Source organism: Fringilla coelebs (genome assembly GCF_963513975.1).
Source record: "Fringilla coelebs genome assembly, chromosome: 6".
Classification (NCBI taxonomy): domain Eukaryota; kingdom Metazoa; phylum Chordata; class Aves; order Passeriformes; family Fringillidae; genus Fringilla; species Fringilla coelebs.
The window spans coordinates 21163880-21191215 of record NC_140034.1 but is presented as its reverse complement, the minus strand read 5'-3'; the positions used below and the strand labels follow the sequence as shown (position 1 = coordinate 21191215).

The window sequence follows — 27336 nt, the reverse complement described above, 5'->3', positions numbered from 1 at the left end:
CTAGCTGTGGATTTTGGAACAGGATTTTTGTATGTTTTTGGGGTTACACATTTGATGTAGAATAAAACCAAGTGTTCTGCTGCTGTGCTGAATAGGCCCAGAGCTGCTCAGAGTGGGCTGGTATTTTGGTACTCTACTTGCAGAGGGGAGATTGGGTCTTCTACAGCCTAGGAGGCAGCAGCTTTGGAGCAGGAGAATGGAGTCTCCCTCTACTGCTACATAGCTGGGTATTCTGCATGAGTCTGACATAAATTATTAACTGGCAGACCCTATTTTCCTGTAACTGATGAGGGATTTACAAAACTTTTGAAAACTTGGCTAAATATAAGAAAATATTTGTTTATGCCGGTGTTTGTAACTGTGATTAAATTTGTTAATAGGCTGAATTAGCAAGCATACAGGAAATGAGAGGACAGTGGTATTGCATAATCTTGTCTGGCCATTTTCCCAGGACAAGTAGACTTTTACCTAAATGTCTGGCACAATTGACCAAAAAAAAAGTTGGAATCCCATATCTTTCTTAGCAGTAAACCTTCTCATTGCTAGCAGGTTGCAAATTGTATTTAGTACGTAACTTACTGTAAATGTGTACCACTTGATTTGACACCATCATGGAGGTGAATTATATGTGGGCTGTTGGGATCACACTGGCCAGGGGTTCTTGTAGCTGCTTTTGCAAGGAAACTGCTGAGGTTAAGCTACTTAGTTTTTTTTGTAATTTAGTCAGACCAGCTGGATATGAGCTCAGCTTTTCTCTCAGGTCTAAGCAGTGACAGAAAAAACCCCAACATTTCCCGCTCATCAGAAGGTCAGGCATATTTGATCTGCTTAAGTCCTAGAAGATGTAAAAATCATATCTTTTTCACAGCTCCTTTTAGAGTAGAAATACCAAAAGAAGGCCTGTTGTCACCACTTCTAGCTAGACTGCAACCTCCTGTCTTTTGAAGTTTGTGGGAAAAACAGTTATTTTTCTCAAGAAGCAGTGAACCAGTGTAAAAGCTTTTAATCCTATCTAAAAGGAACACGCCAGCTTATCTCCTACTATCCCCTTCAATGTGCCAGCCATTAAACTATACATTAACATCTACATAAAACAAACCCTGCAAGCAAAGGCTGACCCTGGGCAGTGGAGTTACTCTACCTTTACATTACTGCTTGATCTTGGTGCTGTTCAGGTGTCTGCTATTGAGTGTTTCCCTGGGTGCCATTTACATCACGTGCAGGGCTTCAGGCAGCAGTGTAGGGCATCATACAAGGCTGTGAGCTGTGCAAATCCTCTGTGCACATACATCATTTCCAAGGCAGCAGGAATGCTTGTTCTTTTTGCCAGGCTTTAGCTGTGGGAGCTTGGATGAGCCTTCCCCCTTGGAGCTCCTGTGATCCTGCTGCACAGGGAATATTCAGCACTCAATGCAGCCATTCTGCAGCTGCCTGGCAGAGCACCAAGCTTGCAAGAGGGCACAAGAGAAAGCATAACCCTGTTTAAAACTACTCAAACTCATCAGGAGACTCTGGTATTGCAGAAGAGGAGTAACACTGCTTCATACTTCATCCTTATGCAAGTAAGGTGCCAGCCAGCAATAATAAAAAGGAACTTTCCTGAAATTGAGAAATGCTGTAAGGAGCAAGGTAAAGAAAGGGGGTTATGCATGTGCTACTCTTGCTCCCAGTCCCAGTGCAGTCCATGAAACAGGGAGACAAGGAAGGAAGACAGAAAAGGGAAAGAGGCAAGTGGTCACAGGAGAAGGGAGACCAATGAAATAAGTCAGATTTCTGTGAAGATGATTAGTTTTAGGAAAGCTGAGGCAAGGCAAGGAAGAGCAACGTTGCCTACCCAAGTTTTACCTGGATGAGGAGGCTAGTAACTAGCACTGGGGCCACAAAACAACTCCACTTTAGATTTTCATTTTCTCAATCCAAAGGCAAATAAATGCATATTTAAATGATCACAGCAATTAACCACTGCTCCAGTGTAGTAATGCTCTGTCACATCTGCCTAGCAAACACCTGGGTATGCCTCTGCAGAGCAGAGATTTTGAAATGTTCGCTGATCAAGAATTCTGTTGTTTTTAAAATGTGAGATGCTTTTTATTGCTAGTGCATAATTTAATTTGAGGCCACTGGTGGCTGATGTGTATCTTAGAATCTGAGCTCCTGCAGGCATATAGTGTCATTGAATCTGCTCATTTAATTTTTATGAAACAAAATTTTTTATTTAGTGCAGATGAAAGCATGAAAACAGCCCCCCACTCCCCAGTTTTCCTCTCCCTTTACCCACGTACAAAAAGAAAAGGCAAATAAAAGGAACAGTACAATATTAAAACAAAAAAAAAATAGTTTAAAATCCCTCTTGTTGCACCTGAGGGGCCAGCTCTGAGATTTAGATTTCAGAGGATGGTAGTTGCACTAGTCTGAGCTTCTGGAGTCTGCCTGGAATGGAAAGGCCCACATTCCTCCTTGGGAAAGAGCAGACTGTGGCAGATGGTGAAATAGTAAAATTAATTTTGTGAGACTTCATTTTTTTCAGTGTAGAAGGTGTCTCTTGATTTGGGTGTTGGAAGGAGGCTGAGAATGGGGTGGGTTGCAGTGGAGTCCCATGTGTGAGTAGCTCGCAGAGGCTCCTTTGCAGAGTATCCAAGGTTGTTACCCTTCTGTGAGCTCAGGTGTCCTAATTCAGCGTCTGCCTCTGCTCTCGTGTGTTAAGTTATAGCATTCCTGTAGGTCACATGTGTTTTCTGTGTTCTTGTGATGTACTTGTAATGCAATGACTTGAAGAATAAGTTTTCTTTTTAAATGCCATTGCATTTTGGCACCACACACCTCACTTGACAGTGGTGCAGGACACTGTAATGCATTAACACAGTTCTGCTCCTACTGCTGCAAAGTAGCATCATTTTGCAGCATGTTTTGTTGAATAGCTATGGGATGTGATCTTTCTTTGGCTGCAGAACCAAAGGGGATGCTTCTCCTGACATCATTCTGGTAAGACCAGAAATGCAGTCAGAGCTTTTTAACTGAGAACATGAAGAAATGAGCCAAACTGAGGAGATCAGAGTGACCTTTGGGATGATAAAGTGACCACAGTTAGTTGAACTAAAAGGGAAGCAGCTGATTCATTAAGGCCACTAAACACAGTTCTCTGCAGTTCTTCCTAATGCTCCAGTTTGTGCTCTAGCCACTGCTGTCTGCCCTCATCTGCTGTCACAAAGCTCCCACAACCACTGACCATTGACCACCCATCCTTCTCACTGTGCTGTATCTACCAGTCATATCTAGATGTGCACCACTGTGGAAGCTTGAGCTGTTCCCACTCATCCCTTTTTAATGAGATTGTCCTGTCTGCCCTGTCTGTGCCAGGAGTAGAGTTTTGCCTCAGCACTGCCTTTTCCATGGTGGTGCTACAGCCACTGGGGCTAGAGTTCTTGGGGGTTAGTCACTGCTCATGTTCATGCTAACAAAAAAGAACCAAAGCAAAAAATATGCTCCAAATGCATTAAAAAAAAAAAAAGGAAAAAAAAAAGAAAGAAAAAAAAAAAGAAGGAGCATGTATGTTCTGTCACAGAGAGGCCTTTTAGGTTTGCTCATGCTCCTGTCAGAAGAGTCTTTAACTTTGTATTTCCCCATGTGTTTACCCTTCTTTCTGGTATCCATGTGCAAAGGTGTGCCCTTGCACTATTGGTATATGCTGCTCCAGGAGAACACTGAAAAATCTCTGGGTCCCTACAGCTGGCTGACCCTTGGAATGGTGAAAGGCAGTGGTCTGAGAGAGTGTGCCTTTTTTAATTGAAAAGAAAAAGAAAAAAGAGCAATCTATTTTAGGTGTGGGAGAGAAAAACATTTAGAAAGCTTTTCACTTCACAAGGCTCTTCTGTGACATTTAGGCTCATTTATACTAGTTAAAAAAGAATTTGGCACCTTCCCACCTCACTTATCAGGCTTGGAAGAGAAAAAGCAACTAAAAAGACAAGATTACTTGATATGTTGCTTTGTTTTGTTCACATGAAGTGTTGTGCCTGTTGATGTTGGCTGGGTTCTATTAGAGCTCACAAAGGGCCTTGACAGAGGAGTCATATTCAGTCAGGTTCAGGGCTTGCTTTCTAATGAGGAAGGATAATTATCGTGCCAATCTCTGATCGCTTTTTACAAGGCACATTTAATCTGAGGGAAGATAGGAGCACCTTTGTCTCTTATGGGCTTGAGAGCAGGGCTAGCAGGTGTAACAGAGTAATTACCCTGAAGGATTTGTTCATTATTTCCCAGAAAGAGGAAAAAGTCCTTGTGTCACTGTCTCTCCTGTCTTCCCTGCTCTTGAGTTCAACATGGGCAGTGTGATCATGGTGGCCCCACTTCTCCAAGCACTTTTACTCAAAAACACTCTTGACAAGCATTTACTACTGGATTTGACAGCCAAGTCGCCTCCCTACCCTTGCCCCTTTCTCTTGGAAAATTTGCAGCGTGTTTTGATGGAAAGCTGATAATGTGCAGTGTGCTCTGAGACCCTTGCTCCCTTGGCTACAGAGATCTATGGCCATGGTTGTATGGTTGCATTATAAATAATCTCCATAGGTGTGCATTCCACCTCTCTGGGTTCATATCATGAGTGTCTTTTCTTTGAAAACACTCAGGTGCCCATTCCAGGGGCGTACATAATGAGTGTATACTCTGTGAGACGTTTACTTTTATATAACTCAGTGCAGTCATGTTTACAAATTTATTTATGACTTCTGATTATATGGGAACTCTAAGACTACAGGGCCAACTGTAAGTTTGAGAACTGTCTTGATAATTCTTTTGTGTCTTTTTCTTACCACAGTCAACACCAGAGGGCTTGACTCTAGTTTGGGAATAAATGGGTCTGGATAGCACTGTATAAATCGATTTTGCCTCAGGGAAAAAGGCAAACAGAACCAGATTGTGAAACACCGCAATTTTAGGGAATTGAACCTTCCTTTTAGGACAAGGTTTTTGGATTCTAAAGCAACATGGTCAAAAACAGAAACTACACTTGCTCTACAAAGTGTCTAAAGCGTAATTTCCCTTGGTCTTCCACTAAATTGGTCTTTCACTTTGCAGTCAGTTCTTTCATAACATCACAGTGTTTTTTGTTTCCAGTATGACACAGGTTTCTGCAGTGGGGGATCACTTTGAATGTGAAGACAACTGGTGGGACAGTTGTGCTTTAGATGCTGGGGAAGTGGGTTTTGCATGGAAAAGTTGGCAGGATTCACTTGCTGTCTTTAGCTATGAGCATTGCCAACTCCTTGCAGCAAAAAGAGAATACAAATCTCACAAACTTGCCATTTTATACCTGCAGCTTATCACTATGTTGGTTTATAGATGGTTCAAGATCTTGTTCTTGTATACTATTAGGTCAAGACCAGAATATCTCAATCCCATTGGAATCTGAAGGCAGGAACTGAAAAAGCAGTTTTTCTTGGATTGTAGCAAAGTCCAGCAATGTGGAAGAGAAACACTCTGACCTCTTTTGATTCATTCACACCATCCCCTGCAGCATAAATTTCTCTAAACACAGAATGAAACACTAAAATTGCACTATTGGCTCTTAGGGGAAAAAGCTGTGAGTAAATCTGAATGATCCAAGTCCCAATGTCCAGCTGCTGAAACAACTGTTAAAACAGGTGTGTCTAATTTTAGCTTTTTAAACAGCTGGGTAAAGTGTTGGCTGCGTTTCAGTGTTTTTTGCTTAAAGAGAAGGCAGGTGGCATTCTCTGAACAAGCTGCTATTGAATTAGAGAGACCTGTTAATATTAGTGAGTCAGCTTAATTCTCTCAACCTGCTAACAAGAGCAGTTTGGAAGGGGCTGGAGAAGAATGACAGAGTACCTCGAATAAACCAAAAGGGAAAGGGATTGCAGTGTGTGTGTGTCTGTGTGTGTGTTCTAGCAACAGCAATTTCATCAGTTTAGGAGCAGCTGTGCTACCCATCACTTTGCTGGCTGTTAGAATTTCTCTTGCCTGGGTGACCTGAGGCATGTATGTGCTAGCTGTATTTTTTGAATGAAAGCACATTCCACTGAAGTAAAGATTACCCATGAACATGAATAGATTGGCATGTGTGTGAGAGAATGTTAAAAAAGCCAGCAACAACCCTGCTCTGAGTAATTTGGGATTTTTGTTACAAAATCAAGCATTCGAAATTGAGGCAAGCTGGAAATCTATGTAACATTTTCCCCCTTCTGCATTTCTTTCAGTCTTTTAATTATATCAAGATCAGGATCATATTCTTGTAGACTCCTTATTTGTTTGTGAGCCAGAAAGAATCTTTCAGTGTAACATAATGATATAGATAGAAAATTCTGTAGTTTGGGAGACCTCTGTTTTAGTGGATATAAAAAATTTCTGAATAATAAAGAGGAAAGTGGAGTTTTGTAATTAAAGAATCCAATGCTCCACTTGTTTCCCTAGCTCAGCAGCAGCGTTCCAGAGTGATGCATTCTTCCTAAGCAGCAATGAGTGTGTTACAGACGTGAGGGCAGAAATAATGGATTGTTATCAGTGTATACTTTTACATTGGTTTCTTTATGTCCCTGGGAACAACAGCTGGGAAAGCTGGTCACTATATGAAGTGGACTGTGAATCCCTCTCAGAAAAAACACTTGTTGGAAAGAAGTAGGGGGAAGAGAGAAGATATTTTAAGAATGAGGCATTTTGTCATGTTCTTTAGCAGCATCTGATTGTGCCAAGGAAGGTATAGCTCCTCCAGATGTCAGCTATTTAGAGACACACACCAGAAGTTCTGTGGACAACAAGTGATTGAATCCCACCAGGATGCTTTTCTTGGCAAGAGAAGAAATGGGAGTGAGTGGGTGAGCCTGTGTGTGTTACTGTGCAGGGTGGGATGGGCCATTATAAATATGGGAGATAAGGAGAAAAATGAAGATGGATGGCAGTAAAAATACCTGCTAAATACCAGCTGTCCCATTTGGATGGAGTGGGATTTTTGCCTGGTTGCCTTAGTGCTTTGTCTAGTGTGATTTTAACCCTATTTTACCATGATTTAAGTAACTTAAGCTATAATAAGCTCTGTATAAACATCTGGATATGTATGATTTTCAGCCTGTAACTAGTGGCCTGACAAAACCCAATAATGAGAATTATTTGCTGCAATACAGCTTGCTGAGGAAAAAATCAAAAACAAACAACAAACCAAACACAAATGATTAGATCATTCTTTTTTGAAAGCAGAAGTTTTTTTATAGCTTTATTCCTTTAGATGAAAATTTTGTTAAAAGTATTTTTAAGCTCAGCAGTCTTTCTGGGGATGGGTCAAAGGGTTTCAAAGAACCCACAAATAATTAGACAGCTTGGGGCTTCCCTTAGAGGCCACCCATTTCCCTGACAGAAGTTGGAAATGTGCTGTTCTACTGGTTTTGAAATTTATGCTTGTGTAGTATTTTCTTCTCTCTTCCAACTTCATTAGGTAATTGATTTCTCTTTCCAGTGCAAGCTTTGTTCAGTGTTTGGCTCTGGTACAGAAGCAATGTTTGCAGTGAGGAAGAGCAGCCTCCTACCTTAGAGGTCTAGCTGGTCTAGGTCCTGCTGCCAGTGTCAGATGAAATCTCCCATTTCTAGTGGAGAATAATGCTTGATCAAAGGGGAATAGAATTACTCACCTTTGAAGGATTCCTTCTGGACCATTCTGTACAAGTGTGGAAATACAGAGTTATTTCAGTCTGTTCTTATGCGGAAATCATGCCTCTGCAATCACTCTGTCTGGCCATCACCCCTTTGGTTCCCTGGCCAGCAGCCACCACATTTGACAGGAGCCTTAAAGCCCCAGAGATACTGAATTCCTCCAAAACCTGTTCCTCATCCCTGCTGAGGTGTAAGGGCTGGCCCACCAGCTGGCAGGCTTGCAACTCTGAACCTGCATCCCCCCAGACTACCTCTTCCTCAGCCAAAGCAAGACAGGAGAAGGAAAAGAAATGAAAGGTGATACAGTGGGGTAAGGAAATAGGACAAAAACCAGAGCACATCGGAGGAGGGAGTGGGAGAGAATGCAGGGGGAACCAAAGGTCATGTGGTGGCATTGTGGTGAACAGGGGAGGGCACACACTGCCCAACAAAGGGGAATCATAAAGCCTCATTTCCTAATCAGTTATTTCTGAAGTTCTGCTGCTTGTAGAGGAAGCATTTTTTCAGGTAGCCAGGAATATCAGATGCCCTTGTTTTATCTGCCTGCTGCTACATTTCTGGTGATAACACCTAGTGTAGGGGCTGGCAGTGGGTAAGTAGTGTCTCAGTGCGATGTGTTATACAGAGCACCTGTATATCTGCTTGTTCTGTTGATCACATACTGCTTTCTGTCTCTTTGGGGGTTTTTTTTGGTCGCTTGGGCTGTCACAAAATAGCTACCTTCAGATTTCTGTGCAGGAGGAGATCAGAATGTAGAGATAAAGACAGCAACAAAATGATTCACAGTTAGTCATCCTGAAGACCACTCACATTTCTTTCACCCTCATATACCCACCATACTTCTGCCAGTACCCTGGACGAGTCAGTGGCAGACTGTGTGTTGCCATCTGAGTGCTCACTTTAGGTGACTAATAAAAAGGCAAGGGGGGTGAAATGTGGCATCTAATTAAAACTATGCAGACCTAATTATAACTTAAGGGGTTACTTAAGGGATATATTGGTCCAGGGTGCAGATGGCTTTTGTATGACCAATTCAAAATTCAGATGGAAGAAATAAAGAAGTGTGGTTCTTCAAGTGATTTCCTACAGGTTATGCCAGGCATTTTGCTATTTTCCTTTTTTATTTTTTTTTTTTTCTGTCACTGTCCTGGGCTGAAGAGAGCAGAGCAGAAATGTGTGTGCTCTTGGGCATGCACATGTGCTTGTATGGATCTAAGTGTAACCCCTGGATTGCTGTATTTAGTTTTTTCCTTGGCACTTTACACTAAGTAGCTGGATTTTTGTTGGCTCTATCCAATAGACAGTACATCCATGTTGGTGGCAGTTCATGCCTAATCTGTTGTATCCAGACTATCATTGATGGAGTTTGCTACTCCTTCCCTTTGTTTCCATGTCCCAGTTTTTATGGCTGCCTGGTCCTTAAAGTCCTTTTACACCTGGTAAATGTACTTGCTCTGGTAGTGTTTGCAGCTCCTGTGGGATTTTGTTGCTGTGGGGTGCTTTCCCTCCCATTTTGCTCAAAGACTAAGGTGCTGGGCAAAGGGAAGTGTTCAGTTTGAGGAAGTTGGCTTTTTGCATCCATGTGAATACTATCAACACTCTTGGATTTACGTGTGAGTTGGAGGATATGACAAGTCAAGGAAACTGCTGGGGCCTCAGGAGACCTGCAGTTCTGGGGAAGGGTGTGTGGGTGGAGTTGGAGACCCTGGGGAATGACAGGAGAGAGGTGTTTTTAAAGCAGTTCGTGCTCCTTATTCTCACTGTTGTGCTTTTGTTGAACCTCTCTGCTGGAGACCAAGTGTCCCAGTAAGGTCCCTGATCAGTTGCTGCAAATGGACCCAGAGGGAATTCTGCTTCCAACACCTTGATTTGTTTGTGTGGGTGCATTGCATGCCTTGGAGCCAGGGCCTGTCCTTGGAAGTATTACATATATCAGCAGGGAACAGGTAGTTGATGCTGTATAACTACTCATCTCAGCATAGTACTGCAGTGACCTAAGGTGCACTTTCTGAAAGTTGCAAAACCTTTTAAAAATCTCAGTGCAAAAGGCCTAGGAGCCTGTGGACCAGGGCTTAGAGGTATTTTCCATTACAAAATATTTAATTCTGTTACAAAATATATAACTGGGAGTAGCTAGCAGAGTGCTAATATGAGCTCTCCTTCTGTGCAAGAGGGGCAAACACCTTATAGGCAATGCAAACAGGAGTATCATCAATAAGATATGTAAAATAATTATTCTTATGTATGCAGTGCTCATAAGAATTTATCTGAAGGAGTGCATCCAGTCTGGGACATTGCACTTCAAGTAAAATGTGGATACTTTAAAAAAGTCTCTAGGAAACCAGCAATAATGAGCAGAGTCTAAACCCCATAGATTTCTAAGGAACAATAGAGCAAATGACCTAGTCTAGGGAGGAGGGACATAGAATAAGTCTTCAAATATGTAAATAGTATCTGTAAAGAGGAAGGAAATAATCTTTCTTGTATGATAGAGAAGAAATAACACCTCACTATTGCAACTGAAAATGTGTGTGTGTCTGTATGTTGAATTACAGATTGCTAGGAAGGGAACGTGCAGAACACTACTAAGTCAGGCCAGTTTTGAGCGTTAAACCAAAACTCTACTGAACTCATTGAGTAGAAACATGCTTTATGCCAATGGTTAATTCTCAAATATTATCATTAATTGTTGCTTTATATAAAAAAATACAGAGCTGTTATTCCTTAACATTTGTGTCCCAAATTAACTGTGACTGTACAGCGCCACAGAGCTGATTCTCTACACTTAGCACTGACAGTTCTTGGTTGCTTTAGCTGCAGAAGAAGTGAGAAGTAGAGAAGGATGAGAGAAGTTAGAAGTGATGCTGGCTTGTCATCTTCCATATCCAATTACCCTTTACATGCTTGATTCTTTAATGCTATTTTGATCTCCCAAAAGAGGGATCTTCACCTGCCAACAGTGCTGCTTCTCCTGTTCTTTTTTCCCTAACATGCTTCTTGTGTGTTAGTAGGATGCCTGTCTGTTTGCATCCCTTATGCTTATCTTGTCCTTTGTTGCAACTTTTTGTTGCCTGGATGCCTCCAATGAGCAAATAACTATGTCTTATTTGCCTGTTTGGTGATCATGTTGTTCACACATACTTAGTAAGCTGTTTATATTTATCATCTGAGTGTTGCAATATATTATATACTGCTGTTAGTTACAATATTTTAGTATGTTTATACCTGGGCAGAAGGAAAGCTAAGACTAATTATATTCCGATTAATGCATTTTTAATTCATAGGTGTCACATGTGACTTCCTTGACTATGCCAAATTTGTGAGAAGGAGGGAAAAAAATATTGATAAAGTTGAACATTGGTATATATTGGAAAGTTTATACTGCATTGGCAGAGACAGGGACAATATAGCCTCTTAAGGTATCTGTCTTTCTAGTCTATTATGAGCCTAGTTGCTTGGAGGAGAAAAGTTCATTTCCACTGTGGTTGAGAGCAATTGGACTGTATACTTGTACTACCCTGTGCAGGTCATGTAGCACAGGCACCACCTGTAAAAACTGCTGTCCCCTTTGGGCATGGAGAAGGCCATCTAACAGCTTCTTGTTTGTTACACCCTAGCCAATAAGTAATTTGACACAGACCATGCAGAATGGGCTCTTTCAGGGTTAAAAGCAGAAGAGATGTTCCCCACAGCATCTTCTTTTGTCCTTCAAATTTTTAGCTTTGGCTGCTCTGACCTTCTTTTTCTTTTCATCTCCTGCACTCTGACAAGGTATACATCTTAGGAAATTACACCTACCAGCAGCAGCTCCCACGCAAGGAGCCTTGGCTGCTGGAATCAGTTTGCTCTTTGTCAGGTGGTGAAACACTCATGGCATTGAAAGGTTTTCCCCCTATATCTTTCTTTGCTTTTTTTTTTTTTTTTTTTTTTTTTTTTGGTGACTGGATATCCACAGCAAACAGCAGTAACCTGGAAGGTATTGCTGTGAGTTGAACAGGTGATTACAGGCAAAAGCCAGGCAAAGATGATAGATGGAAGAGAGAAGAGAAGCAGAGGGCAGCCTGTGCACAGTGCATATTAGAGAGCTCACTTTTCATTAGTACAGAAGTCAGTTTAAAGGAGCAACAGTTTTTCCTTTCTGTGTCAGACAAGATTTCTTTGACTGCAAAAGGAAAAATAAATCTTCTTTCTGCTTTCACAGGTAAAATTAAAATATTTCCCTATTTATCTCAGCAGGTATTTAGCTCCATTGATTCTCTATGTCTTTCTACTTCAGTATTGCAAGTGCTATTTAAATTTTAGATCTCAGAACTCTTAATTTCCCCAGCTAAGTGTTCCACACTAAGAATTTGTGACATAGTTGTTAGTTCTGCAGAGCTAATATTTGCCCTAGTGTGTAAGGCATGCCTTGCAGACCTTCCAGATCTAGATCTGCAGAATAGACACAGACAAAATTACTGTAGGCAACATCTGTGATCTGCTGGTGCATCTAACCTCGTGCTGCTGTGAGAGTCACTGAAGGCAAGGGATCACAGCAGGGTCCTATCCCAGGCAGGGCTCACACCTAGGCTGGAAACAGGCTGTTCCCCTTCACCTTAGACTTGCCAACACTGATTCCAAACATAAGAAGGTGCACATATCTTTTGGTTTCCATAAACATAGTAGCCACATGCATCCGTAGTATCATTTGGTAGGAGTTAGGCTAGAGATGAATTCTGCTCAACATAAAATCAGGCTAATCACAGATGTGTAAGTGAGTGCTGTTATGAATTATGGAAACCAGTTCTACAGGTCACTACCATTTTATACTGAGATACTTAGTGAAACTTAGGTAGTAGAAGTGTGAATTCTGTGAAAGAAACATCAGAAAATTAAACTGTTGGGCTCTCTTTCTTCATTGGTTATTCAATAATTACTAAGGTCAAGCAGTGGGAAAATCTGATTTTTTCAAACTCAGCTAGTCTTTTAGTTTCTAGAATCTTTCTGAGCCTGAACAAACCTTTGATAAAAAGTCAGATTGCTGAAAGGGATACAAGAAGTCCAAGCAGGTTCTGTTTCTCTGCCTGACAAGCTTTGAGCAGCTGCCATTGAGCCCAGCTTTTACCGAGAGTAAGAGATAGATGCAGTTCTAACGCTCCTGGAGGAAAAAGCTCTGCAGCCACAGAAGATCAGTTGTCTCTTGTGAGATGAGAGTCTGCCTGTCAGCTTAGACCACTTTGATGAAGTACCCCAGAGGCAGGGACTAAAGTGTTGGTGAGACAGAAGGGGAGAGGGTTGGTGCTTGAATAACAGAACCTCCCTATGATGACTGAAATAAACTAAACTTGAGCATCCTTTGTTTAACACAAATCCCATTCATAATTGCTGATCTGGTAGAGGTCTGAGGTGTGAGAAGGATTTTGTCCTCATTTTTGAGGCAGCTTTTGGAGAGAGGCAGCTTTTGGAGAGAGGCTGCTTGCTGGTGTTTTGTGCAGGTGGTCAGGGGCATCTCTGCAGCACATTCTGTGAAGAATTCCCAGGGATGAGGGAGTGAAGAACTCCAATGCTCAGGGCTGAAAGCATGGGCCAGACACTACTGTATCAAGGCACTATTGCCAGTGCCTTCCATTCTCATAGGTTTGCAGACTAGCAGACTTTGGCCAAAAAAAGGTACTGTTTGCTCATAAAGCTGTTCTGACATATGTTGGCTCATGCCTTTCCAGCAAGTCTGTAATCTCTCCAGGGAAGGGACTCTCAGCTTGTGTTAGTTTGCATAGTGCTGAGTACAGTGGATCATCCTTTACACATTATCCAGCAAACAGGCAATTCTAACATGTTATTGTCAGCTTGCATTAGTGAATCCTGACATTGCCTCTTTCCCAATTTTAGTTGATTAATGCTTACCAAAAAGAGATATGTTGCTGTATTTGTGTGCCCATGCACTTGTGCTTGCTTATTTCCACCAACATAGGACTCTAGGTGTGTCAGAAAGCCTGAACTTCATGAGATTTTTGGCCCTTAAATTGGATGTCTGATAGAACTGAATTTGTCTCTCAGTGGTTACCATCGCTTTTGGCTAACTTTCTGCTAGCCCAGACTACCTGGTTGTAATCAACTTGCATTTTTCTTCTCACAAATGAACACCAAGGGTCAGATTTCCCTTCACTGATGTCAGTCTACTGGATTTGTTGAGTTCATTCACCCTGACATAAATGAGAACAAAACTAGGCTCTAAAGCTTCTATATTAGTTGCTTTTGGCAATCTGTGGTCCCTTGGAGCTGAGCAGAAAAGAGAATACCTGACCTTTGTTACTGGTAAGACTTACTGGTTTTTAAAGGAAAGCACAGAAGCCCTGAGAATTTTTTTTTTTTTTTTCCAGATACAGAATAAAACTGAGAACTACAGAGACTGCAGTAACTTGGTTATATGCAAAAAAAGTACTGCACACAAGAAAAAGTGCTGCATAACAGCCGCTGTGTGCGTACTTTCCAGCCCTGTCCTGGAGCAACCCTCCCCTTTTGCTCTGGATGAGCAAACACTGATAATTTTTTGGTGCTGCTGGGTCCTGCCTCTTGAGGCTGCCTGCAGAGACACAGTGATGACAAGGACAGTGGGGCACCAGGGACTAGTCTCAGAGCAGTTAATTCTGCCAGTAGTGCTGAGGAATTTACCAGATTTTTGGTCGTTGCTGTTGTCAGCAGAATTTGAAGTAGCTTGCTAAAGACAAAGGTGTCTAAATGCCAGTCCTAAGCTCTCTACAGCATGCAATTCCCTCTGGTTTATTCTATTTTAGTTTAGTTTATTTAAAACTGTATTTTAACATCACCTGTATGACATATTTTCACCCTCCTTTTTGTTTTGGAAAAGAACATTAAAAAAATAATGGAACTCTTTTGAACCTTGAGAGAAGCAGTTCGGTCTGGGAAAAGCTTCTGGGTGACAGGCTGTTCTAGCTGACCTTATTCTCTTAACCTTATTATATACCAAAGCACTGACTAACACTCTACCTTGTTAGCTTCTACTGGTGGAGGCAAAGCTGTCCTCTCTCCAGCAGGCACCCTGTCCTGATAAATGCTAATCAACTTTCCCCATTGGATCCAGTTTAAAAGATCTGTGATTTTACAGCAGCACTGATTTTTCAGTTCTGAGTGCAGCAAATAATTGACAGCTAAGATTTAATAGGAGAAAGTTGTACTTGCTTCTTTAAATAAGGTGGAGTACAAACTCTTACTGGACTTGAAGATGACTGGGTCTCTTTCTGGGATTCTAAAGCTCAGAAACAATTGCTTTATTATTTCTCATTTCTACAGATTTTAGTGGCCCTCTACTCTTTTAGTTAAAAAAAATAGCTGTGTAGGAAAAAGACTTTTTTCATATTTGTAGGATGCAACATATCATGGAAACCATTATCCTTTAAGGGATTCCATCCTGGTTCTGAAGACACAAGAGCATTTAGAAAGACTCCATGTTTACCCAGATTAAATATTTTAAACTAATATGAATACAACAAAGCCACCCTCCTCTGAAGTAAATGTAATGGGAATATTATTGAAACGTCACTTCTGACTATAAACTTCCCCTTGCCACCCAAGAGGAATACTGCAATTGAAATCTGCCCTTTTCCTGCAGTGCTGCTGCTAAATGAATGAGTCACCTGTGAACTGCAGGGCAGTAAATACATCCACTGACATCTCATAAAGCAAGGCAGAGTGAAGTTCCAGTACTTTGTGGTGTCACCAGAATCCTATGATGTATTTATAGCTAGCTTCATAGTTTTCCCTTTTTTCATTATTTATTTTTATGGTGTACTCCTAGAGTTTGGTTTTCTTGGCCCTTCTCATTTTTGCCTAGGGCAGTTTACCCACTGGTTTCCAGCAAAGGAAGGTTGGTAGGCAGAATGTAGAGCAAATCCCCACGTGAGAGCCAATACACAGCCTCCCTATTTCTCCTGTTCATGGACTGTCCAGGCCTTTTCTGTCTCTGGCCAGGGCAGAATGAAGTGATGCTCATCTTTGTATGTCCTAACAGCACCTAAGGTGGTACCTCTGTATGTGGGACAGGATTGGTGGCAGACTGAATGAGGAAAAGGATCAGTGATTTGGTTTTGAGCTTGGTAATTTATTGGCCATTGAGGGCTCTGCCTCCCACAGCAACCCCAGAGGTAGGTGGCCAGCATGAACACGATTGAGTATGGAGAAGAGGATGTGGCCTGTTGCACTGTTAAAGGGGAATTAAAAGCTGAAGGATGCTACCACAGTTTAGTCAAAGAAACAACCTCTTCTGTTTTCTTCTCTTTCAGTAATAGAGCAAATAGTTGCAGGACAGGGGCAAGGAGTGTACCCATGTAGTTTGCAGTTCCTCTGCTCTTATCTCTAGAATTGCACTTTCTAAAACATATATATTTTCCACACAAAGTAATGAATTTTCCACCCCCACCTCCTGGAAAAGCAGCATTGAGTCCTCAGTGTTTAAACCTGTAGTACCTGTAGCCCCTTTGACTGATCCTGTAATGTGTGACACATTCTGTCCTTTTTGTAATGCTGTAGCCAGAGAAAACAGAAAGTAAAATGATGGGAAGCAGATCTTTGTTGCATTGCTTATAATAACTCATTCAGATTTCCTGATTTCCTCTATTTTACAAATCAGCTACTCAGTGATGTGTATTTAATACCCGTCCTTCCCCTCTTGCCCTAAATCAGGCTCCCTACAGTTTAACTACACAAAAAATTTCCCAGAGTACTTTGTCTGTGGGCTGTGTGAGAATTAGGACTTCTGTGATGAGGGAGTCAAGGGTGCTGACTCACGGGCCAGCAGCCCCTCAAGGGTGTTATGACAGGTTATATTCCCCCTTCCCCCAAGTACATATATATGTGTGTGGTATCCCACCATATATATGGCAGTGACCTCAGTTTCCTCAACAAAAGTCAAGGCCAGGAAAATCTGTCTTGCACAGATAAAAGTGCTCTGTGCCCTCTGCATGGCACTGCAAACTTGCCATCCATGAGGCACCTGCACTGCAGGTTACTCAGTCCCGTCTCCACCTGTGTGTCCCACTGTCAGGAAAGCTGATATTCACACTTTAAGGCTAGCAAGTGGTCACCAAATAAGTCAAATAGTTTATAATAACAGCATGTACTGCTTGGGAGGGAGAGTCTCAGTGTTTGTTCAGTTCCCATGTCTATCAGTCACTCACTGGCTCACCATTACTGAACCTCTGTTTCCTTATCTACAGAACAGCAAAGTAATACCTAAAGCTGTTGAATGGCTTCATTAATAAAAGATTTTAAAGCACTCTGAGATTCTTAGGTGGCAGATGTGAGATAAATGTGAAGATAATATTCCTGCTTTTCACAATTACTGATTAAATCCAGCAAAACAGCAAAGCATTTCTGGATGCTTTAGCCCCTGATTTAGATCACTTATACTATAAGATACTAGAAAATAAATTATAAGCATATCAGGCTCAACTAATAGTATCAGGTGTGCAGCTCAGGCTGATCATTACAAGTTAGTGACACGTTGTACCAAATTGAGATCAATGACTGAAAACAGTGCACCTCAGCGTTAGGGAAACACTCCAGTCAAACAGCAGAGGCGCATGCGTGCACACCTACAAACACGGCTCTAGAGGGGAAAACAAGAAAACTTACACTCATAAACAATTTATTCGTTTGTATGAATAAATGAAAGGGAAGAAGGCAGTGCAGTGCAAGGTGAGTCCTGAGGCTGGCTGGCTCCTTTTCTAAAGCTCCTTATTGACTCCCTGCGTGATGTTGTGTAAGTCGCTTCACTCCTGGTGCTTGCCTTCCCCACTGCGACTGGGGATTTTTGCCATGCAAATTGATAGGCAGTGAATTACTAGATAAAGCTACTGCCTTTGTTTATTAATTTATGTGCTGCAAACTCCGGCTGCATTCCTCGCTCTCCGAGGATTAAGCGCAGATACTCCTGCTTGGACTACCCCTATCGTTGCAGGAGCCTTAAAAAAAAAAAAATTAAAAAATCTGTAAGAGCCTTAGGGAGTTTTAAAGAGCGCGACCGTTCCCGGTTCTTCGTTCGCTCCTGAGCAGGTGCGGTCGCAGGACGATCCCTGGGACAGGGCGGGACGGCGTCACTTCAGCGCATCCACTCCCGCGCCGCGGCCGAGGGCTGCCCGCGCCGGCTGCCCCGAGGCGCAGCGGGACGGCGGCACGGGAGGAGGTCCCGTCCCCGCACGGCGGGGGTGGTGGGCGCGTTTGGCAGGGGGCCGCTCGGGGCAGGCTCTCGTTCCCCGGTTCCCGGTTCCCCGGCTCCGGTTCCCCGGCTCCGGGGCCGGGTGCTCCCGGGGGCGCGCGGGACCGCACGAGCGCATGAATGGCGGGGGCGGTGCCGCGCCGCGGCCCCGCCTCCCCCCCGAGCCAGCCGGTCCCTCTGCGCAGCGCTGCCGCCGCTCCCATTGGCTCGCCGGCGCCGGGACATTTGCATGCGGCTCGCCCATTGGCGGAGCCGCTTCCCCGGCCGCCCCGGCTGCGCTTCACCTGCGCCGCCGAGTTGCCCGCACTTGGCGCCGGCCGCCCGCAGCCAGCCCCGGCTCCGCTCGCTCCGCGCCCGGACCGCGCCGCCCGCCCCGCCGCTCCAACCCGCCCGCCCGTCCGCCCGGGAGGACCTGGCGATGCGCTCGACGGCTGCGCAGGGTTAATCGGCTTGATCCCTCGGTCGCCTGGATTCGGTGGAAGGAGGATGACAATCTAGATTGCTATGTGTGTGTGTGTGTGTGCGCGCGTGTGCGTGTCCTAGCAGTTCTGCATTGCAACACTTGCTAGTGGAGAAGCAAGAGAAACCCCCCGGAATTGGGATTAAAAAAAAAAAAAATCAAAAATTTACCTGGGGTCCCTGGCTTATTTCTTCTTTTTCGTTTTCAATAGTCCCTCTCAGCAAAGTGAGAGACAGGAATCGCAGGCAGGGAAAAGTCCTCAAGGACCCCGTGATCCTGGAGGAACCTGAACAGGACCCTCGTGCGGACATGTGCGGCTTTCCTGCGCGCTCCTGGAGGCTCGGTACGGCCGCGGGGTTCCTGCCACAGTAGATCCAGCCCTGGGAAACGGCGCGTCTTACTCGTCTCTGTGTGGTTACTAACCTTCCCCCATCCCTCCCCTTCCCTGCTAGCACTCGCTCTCTCGCACACACACTGTCTCTTTTCTTCTTGACACACACGCACACCCCTAGAGCCTCGGAAGCGACTCTCCTTTCTGCTAGCATGGGTCCCCTGGCACCATGAACGTTATTCTCTCTCCCTGGCTGGAATTCAGACTGCCCGTCTGTAGGTGTCTTGTGCCTTGACCATGCACCTGAGAATAGACCCCAGCATTTGCCCGGGACGCCGCCCCGCCTGGACCCTGTGGATGTGCTCCCTCTTTTGGGGATGTATCGTCAGCTCTGTGTGGAGTTCCTCTAACGTGGCTTCTTCTGCCTCCTCTTCCTCGTCTGTTTCTCAGGCTCAGTATGAGCATCACTTCCACGGCAGCAAGCACCACTCTGTGCCTATCTCTATCTACCGCTCCCCTGTCTCCCTCCGAGGAGGACACGGTGGGTTCCCACTCTTGTTTCTTTCTAACCTTTTTGCAGAGCAGCTGGAGCAGCAGAGGGGGAGCAGGGACGATGGCTGTGTCTCCGGGGGAGGGGGGGTCCTCCTTGCCCCTCATATTTCTGCCCCCTCCCCATTAACCCTCCACTCCTCGGCTGCCCCCGAGCCGAGCCGAGCCTCGGGCTGCGGACGCCCCGTTCGAGAGCCAACTTCCCCGGCCGGTGTGGTCCAGCAGGACGGAGGGTGGGGGCCGGGATGGGCTCGGGTCGCTCCGTGTCAGACGGCAGCCCCGAGCAGCTCGGGACGGCGGAAGGGCATCCGCTCCTGTCCCGCTGGGATCCTGCGACGGGGAATCACTAAATCCCTGGTTTGTAGCGGCTGACATGGTCATTGCAGCAGCGCATCTTCCCCGCCGGCCACCCTGGTTTCTCGGTCGCCCGGCTGCGGGAGGGCCAGCCGGGAGCTGGGGGAATTGCTGCCGCCGCTCCTCCCCTGCCTGCGCGCTCGCAGCGTTCCTGGGTGAGGAGAGAAAGGGGCGTACAAAGGAAAAGGCGAGGTCTCATTCCTGCTTCTGGCTTCCTGCTTGGTGTCTGGCAGTGTCTTCCTGGGAAACCCTGGGGCTGGAAATAATAGGGAGTAGGTTTTCACTCTGGCAGCAAGGGAGAAGGGGAAGAGGGTGTCTGAGAGATGCCAAGGGAGGGTGAGAGGACCAGCAATGCGCCCCTGAAATGCTGAGCAATGCTCGGCAGCTGGACCTACACAGCCTCTTTACCAGCTCTCTCAAGTCTCCCCACCCTGACAGGAGTTGGCCTAGGCCTGTCTGATTTGGGGCCTTTTCCTCATCTCCACCTTCTCCTGTCTGCTGTCCTTGTCCCTTAACTTCTGTTTTCAGTCAAATCAGCTGGGAGAGGCAGGCAGGCCAAGGCCTGGCCCTTTCCCTCCAGGGCTGCAGGTCAGGGTCAGCTCTGGCCTTCCATCATAGGAGTATTCACCTAGAGATTCACATTTGTGCAGGGCCCGAAGAAGAAGAACCAGAATCCTAAATGAGGCATATGAACACTTTGAAGGGAAGGGAAGGAAGGAAGAGCCCTGGCACAGTTGGTGCCGCATGCACGGCTGCAGCAGAGACTGAGGGGATGTGCTGGTAGGGCTGTGTCAGGGGTACGAGGATACTGAAACCTGGAGCACTCCACCTAAGCGCTCAGGCGACCAGCAGAGCAGTCTGAAGGGTTCAAACGGCGCAGCGATGAATGGACTCCAGTGAAGTCTCTAGCTACGTCGGCAGAGCTGCAGAAGAAGCTCGGTATTGCAGGTCTGAGCCGAGGAGCGTTGGAGAGGGAAAGGGCTCAGGAACACAGCCAGGAGGCAGATGCTGCAGGTCACAGCTGAGCACCAGCGGAGCAGGGCTGTGCCCTGGCAGAGCTGCTGGAGGGCACTGGAAGAGGGTGACAGGGAGGTAGGTCGTGGATGCTCTGGCAGTGCGGGAGGGGGAGCCCAGGGCACTGCAGAATAGCACAGCGCTGCAGAGGCGAGGGCTCAGGACTGAAGTGGCACTGGGTGCAGTAGGTTGAGTGGGAGGTGTTCAGCCATTTCTGCAGACTCAAGTGGTCCTTTCAGCCTATCAAACTCCCACTTCTGCTCCAAAGTTCACATCCATCCTGAAATGCAAGAGAAACGTTCAGGCCCCACATGGGAAGGGAATCAATGCCATGCCAGACATCAAGACCATCTGTTAAGCACCACCCATGTGAAACTCAGTTATGGGTTATTAATCACTAGCAGCAGGAGCCTGTTATTTGCAGCAATTCTTGAGGACCATGTGAGAGAGTCCCTGTTGTGCTAAAGCAAGAAATATGAGGGATCAGCTAGTCACTGCCCCAAAAGGTTTTCAACACCCCAGCTTCTGTAGCTTAGTGATGAAAGGGGATAGCAAAGTCTGGCTTGTAGGTCACTTGTGAGGAAAGGAGAGAAGGATGTCAAAAATGGGCTAGTGTTTGACTTTGCTGTTGAAGTCAGGCAGTAGTCTGTGTGAGAGTCTGCAGTGTGTTTCCTGGTCAAGAAATGATAGCTCTTTTCTCCTTGATGGCTTTTCCGTCTGCCCTGAAAGTCAAGTAAAGCCTCATTTAAGAGTCAGGATCAAAAGCAGTTATCAACTTCAGTGAGAAGCAGACATTTTTTTGGTGTCCCTATTGCAGAAAGGAATCAAAGGAAATAGAGAACTCAGGGAGCTCAGGATAATGCATAAGTCAGTGTGAATTATTTGGGGGTTTTTTGTGGGGGTTTTTTTCTTTTTTTTTTTTTTTTCTTTCCTCATGCCTTGTAGCAAACCTATCATAAAAACCTCCTTTGGCCATGAATAAGGGGATGAATTGGGTGGACAGAGTGAGAGAGAGAGAGAGGAAGAAGAGATCACAAAGACAGCTGGTCTTGGAAGCATGCATGGTTTATTTTTGTGTGTTCTTTCACTGTTGCTCAACAGAGGCCCTTGGAACTTGGATCTGTAACAGCGTTGAGGAGTCAGATTCCAAGGAGGCTGTGTACTCCTTGTGTTTCCTGGGATTTTGATTATTTGTTTTTTCTATAGAGAAATAAGAAATTCATTCTGATTGCTGCCCTGCTTGGTAGCTACATTCTGCTGTGTTGTCTTCCTGCCCCACAGTGCTGACCCCTGGGACTCAGTCTTGCATTTAAACATATTTTCCTTTTTTCTCCTACATCCCAGTGGATTTGTTTGAAGAAGCAAATTAATATCTAGAACAGAGGAAAAATAAATGTCTCATGAGCAGCGAGCACTTGTTTGGAGCCTGTGTCTTAGTGCTCCTTTAAAATCAGTGGAGTACCTTCTTGTGGCTTACCTTGAGCGGGACCAGACCCAGATCTGGCAGTCACTGCTGTGCTGGTGTTACAAGAGTTAATTCTGAAATCACCCAGCTGGTGCTTTACGGTAGTTGGGCTGCAACCTGCAAATGCAAAACTTGGCACAGCACATCTTCTCAAGGAGAAAGTCTTTCTAACAGGTTTTACTCCTTGTCAGCAGAGCAGTGAGCCTGGCCAGGCAGGGGACTTCAGCAAGTTAGAGCAAATCTTTTTTCCATGTGAGGACCTTCCTAAACTAGCAGAATCTTTATCCCTGAATAACAGGAAGGGAAACCCTTGATTCCTTTTTGTTTCACGAGGGGTTTGTGAAACAGAGGGAGGAACAAAGTTGGGGCTGTGTTTATTGAGAGTTCACATGTGCCGAATCCTCCTGTCTCCCCCGGGCTATTTAGCGCCGTGCTGGGTCAGCAGCTTTACCAGAGCCTGCAGCAGTGACTTCACAGCCCCTCTTTCCCCATCCTCGTTCCCTCAGCTGATGAATAATACGTGCCTCTGGTTGACAGACAAAATGAAGGGATTTTGTGTGTGTTTGGTCTCAGTGATGAATTAATTAATTTGCTTTCTCTTTTTCTCCTCTGGCTGTTTGTTCTCTGGTTGTCCTTAATGGCTCTGGAGCAGGGGTGCTCAGAGGTGATGTGTGATGCCTTGACTGCTCTGCAGCTGTGGGAGCAATGGTGGGCACAGGATGGTTGCTCTTCATTTTCGCTTTGTGGGGCCTAGACTAGCCCGGGTTGTTGCACTAGTCATGGGAAAAAGTGTAGGTCTGTTGAGCGGACTGGCAGTGAGCAGTCCCCAGATCTTGTGGGTATAACTCTCAGGACTGAATCGATTCTTAGACGTTCTGTTATTTATATGAAGTATTTCCTTCTCTTTCATCATTTTCAAAATTAGCAAGTGAGAGTGAATGCTTGGACAAATCAAGAAATGTTTCCATAAGATAGACAGGTATTCTGCAAACCGCTGTCAAATATTGCCACACACAGCTCTAGCAGTGCACCCTTTTTAAAATGCATATATCTGTGATGCTCCTCCAGTGTGGCCTATTCCTCATCTCAAGATTCTGTGTTCTTGCAATCCTGCCTGTTCTTTATGACAGGAAACAGATTCCCCATCCTTGGCACTGCACATTCCCCAGTACAAAGCAGGACCTTTCCTGTTCCTCCTTCACCAATTTACTTTGAGCAAAGATTGGTAGCTTTAACAAAATGGAAAAAATCGCTCTGTACAAAGCAGTCAGTGATCCAGCAAAATTAACTTCACTCAGAGCTGAAATTAAGGCTGCAATTAAGTTCTGCAAAGGTGAAAAGCTAGTAGTCTGTCTTTCTGTGGCTTGCCTTTATTCTTATATCAACAATGAAGCCTAATTTTTTGGCAAAGACTAGTGCTGGTGTATGCCTGAATGTTTACATTCCCTTATGCAGAGATGTTAACAATGATTAATTATTTTTAAAGGAAATCTCCTTAAATTATCTCATGCTGGCTATCCAGAAATCAAAGCATCCAAACTGACTCACTTGGAGTTTTAAGTGATCATAGCTGGGCTTTTCCCTCCCTGTGCTGACTCTGTAGCTCTTCTGAGAAAGCACAGTTTTCAGTAGTTGAATACAGAAAAAATCTGGTATGTACAAAGGCTGTTTCCTCAAAATGAGGCTGCTATATGACTTATCCTTTGCATGCTTGTCTATTAAACAATTTCTGATCAGGTGCTTTGACTTCTCATTCTGTGCACTGTATTTACTGTTCTCAACTTGGAATAGTTTGCATTGATCTCCAAAACTGATGTTAAAGTCTGTTCACCTGGTGCTTGTTCTTGGGAGATCCCAATGATCTTAAGAGATCTGGAACATGAGAAACTTATTGTTGAGCCCTGTTAGTCTTTTTTAATATATGTCTCTGTGCTCTTTCAAACATTGCTCAAGCCTATACTGCTGAGCTATAGTCTCTTAAGATGTATAAAAAAGCCTCCTCTGAAAGCTGTGTTGTGCTTGCTCAGTATCTAATAGCACATTTTGCAAAAGGAGGAATGCTAGTCCTAGTCAGAATTAGATCAGATCTTTCTTCCTCCTTGTATTTCCTTTGCGATTTAGACTGGAGAGAGGTTTCTTTTCTTTATCGTTTCTGTTTTTGGATAATACAACCCTGACTTTTCAAGGAACTGCCACATTCTGCTGCAGAGGTGACTACATTTCAAAAGCAGATAAAGGATCCTGCTGTATGCTTTGTATAGGTATTGATGTAAAGAATATAAGGTTATGTGGCATCAGCTATGTAGTCACAAAACTGCCAAGTGAGAATGTTACCTTTTATAATATTTCTACATTTAATTTTTTTTTTTAATAATACCGGCTAGTTTTTCTTGTTGTTTTCTTTTTCTTTATCTTCTTTTGCCATGGCATGAAAATATATGCTTGAACATACTATGACAGCCACTGGATTATTATATACTGTGCTGTTGGGAGCTCCAAATTCCTTACATATCTCACTAGAAGTAGGAGAATGCACCTAGGTCATGTAATGTGGCAGTACTGACCAGAACATAATGGTCTCCAGATGGTGATGGGGAAGTTCCATGGTTTGTCATACAGATGGTAAATGAATAAACAGCTGGAGCTTCTTTGTGCAAGGAGTAGAAGTTTTGAAGTTTTGTCTGGGAAGTGCAAAGGATGACCATTCTTCTGGTTTTTCTTTTCTATGTGCTGTGCTTTAACAAGACCAGCTCTCTGTGTAGTTGCCCAGGATGACAGTCCTGTGCTGATTGGCTGCCTTATTTTTTATTTTTTTTTTATTGGTTGGTTTTCTTGTTTGTTTTTGATGTTCTGGTGGTCTTTGATAACTTTGATAATTGTAGAAGGTCATTTGTACTAGCAAAAAAAAAAGTTTTCATGTCTTCTGTGTAACCCCTGTACACAAGACCCCGTACAGTTGACCCATGGCTCTAATTTGTTGTACGACCTTGACAAGACATTACTTTACTTTCTGACTTGTTTTCCTCATCTGTGAAATTAAGAGAAAACCATTTTTTCACCTCGGTGAGGCAAGCAGTTCTGGTGCATCTATGTGCTTTGAGATCCCTGGCAGGGAGCCAGAGAAATGAATGAAACCCCAGTCGTCCTCTTGGGCTTTAGATATCAGAGAACCTTAAAAGAGCAGCCTGCTTATATCTCTTCTTGAAGGATAAGCAAGACACCTTCAAATTCTGAACATAGATCCTGGTAGTGATTTCCCTTACGGCTTTAAAGCCTGGACAGGCTCTAGTGCCAAATCCCAGTGCCGGTGTTTCTGAAGGAGCAGGAGAGCATTTTAACAGTTCTGGCTATGCCAAACTCCAGGGAGCTGCTGGAACAAGGGACCTGTGATTCACCATGGCTCTCTCACCACTCTGGCGTATTACTTCTCTTGCATTCTGTGTGTGTGTGTTGTTTTTGCACATTAAAACAACTACTTATATCCCTGAGTGACTTTCCCCCCAAACTATGAATTTAAAGTACTTCCGAAACTGTCTTTCAGAATTTGAATATAATTATATGCTTTGGGTGTAAATTGTGGTTTTTGCTACATAAGAAACTAATGGAAATGATCTGCCTGTTCCTGTAGTTTACAGATTATATGCTTTATATCTGGGGATGTATATTTAGGCTGCTTTTCTGTATGGTGTATTAAGATGAAAATGAAGTTTGTGTGAGCTATAGTGGTTGCAAAGCATGAATAGTGAGGCTGATAAAGGACATTACTAAATTGATCCAGTGCTGAAGTTTACTTTATCATCTCTTAGTTTTGCATCTTTCATCTTTTTGCATTCTTGATGATGGAGGGCAGAAGAGGGGGAAGTATTTTACAATCTACAGAGGGTCTTATGTCTTCAGAAGATCAAGGAACAGGGTGAATGAATCAGAAAGACATAAAAATATTGCTAAAAAAAGATCCTTTACTTATTCTGTGAATACCACGTGGTAAAGAGTGAGGGAAGACTTTGTTTTCCAGAGGGGTCAGGAAGAGAGTACCATCAGTTTAGTCAGCAGTCCAGGCTCTATTTAATAACTTCAGAGGGAAGCAGTTTCTATGCTATCCTTGGAACTTGATTTTGAATTTAGAATAATTTACTGGAAGATTATTGATCTGCATTAATCACATCAAATAATTGGAAGATTATTACTCTAAATAAAACAGATCAAATTATTAGAAGGGGTGGGGGGAAGAATTTTGGATTTTTTTTCAAAAAGTTCAATCTTTAACATCATGCATGACAAGAACTGACTTTCTGGATATGGTTGGTGAGCCCTTTGTTTCCTTGCTCATCTGGTGCCCAGCCCAGTGATGGTTTTCATGGCTTCCTGTCATGGCTGGATCTTGCAGTTACAGAAGCCTGCTGCTCCTGCTCCAGCTGGTTTGCTTAATAACTCCAGCCAGTGGAGACTTCACAGGGCTAACATCTGGAAATGTTTCTGTCCAGCTGGTTCTGCATGTTTGCTGTCTCAGCTACCAATGTTTCAGTGCACAAAAGTCCTTCTGATAAAGACTTGAACCATGAGCATAAGGACAAAGAAGCAGAGTATGGAAATTCTCTGAGTTGGGAAGTCAAATACAGGGTGGTTAAGGGAGAGAACACATAAAAGATACAATAGACCTGAAATTGTTGAAGAAATTCAAGTGTTTCTGAGTAAGAGAATTAAAAAAAGATAGAAAAAAGAAAAGGAGAAAAAAAGAAGGACCCGATTAATTTTATTTGGGTGTTACGTTGACTGGACTACACATAAAAAATGGTTTCTGCCAAGGTCTCTACTTGGCTTCTACTCTGGAAAGATTTGAACTGTCTGATTTAACACATAGGAATTCCTGTGTTTATTGCACAGGAAATTAAAGCCTTCATCTTTTGTAACTTCCTGAGTTATGGTGATCATGTGGGACAGTTTCACTCTAGGAGCTTGCTGTCATATAGGCATGTTTTCTTACTTACAAGCCCTGTTGATCTTTTAGTATCTGATGAAAAGAAAGTGGAAACAGTAGGTTGAAACCTGACATTTTCCTCTTTGCTTTAATTGTTCTTGATTTACTTGTGTAATGGTAGCTCATCTCAGCTTTTCTCATATTCTGATTGTGCTACTGATGATGTTCTGTGCTTTTGCAGGAGAGTTTGTCATTCACTGATGTTCAGTGAGTCCAGTGTTTAGGAATGCTGGTGGCCTGGATAGGACCTGGAGTGATCCTCAGTTTATGTGGCCTACATCCAGTCATGTGCTTGTGTAACCTCTCTGTAGCATGA

General features: G+C 43.9%; 1 protein-coding gene across 9 annotated transcripts in view; it reads left to right on the top strand.

Annotated features, from left to right (window-relative positions):
- Positions 1-27336, top strand: part of NRXN3 (neurexin 3) — a gene marked incomplete at both ends in the record, with an annotated part of 894988 nt that overhangs the window by 529002 nt on the left and 338650 nt on the right. For 3 of the 9 annotated variants that reach the window (XM_084208345.1, XM_084208344.1, XM_084208343.1), the window contains one exon: positions 18958-19201. The exons of the other annotated variants lie outside the window; for them this stretch is intronic. In XM_084208345.1, coding sequence (XP_084064471.1) covers positions 18958-19201 — 244 coding nt within the window. Of the gene's footprint in view, positions 1-18957; positions 19202-27336 lie in introns of those variants that run through there. 9 annotated transcript variants of the gene reach the window in all.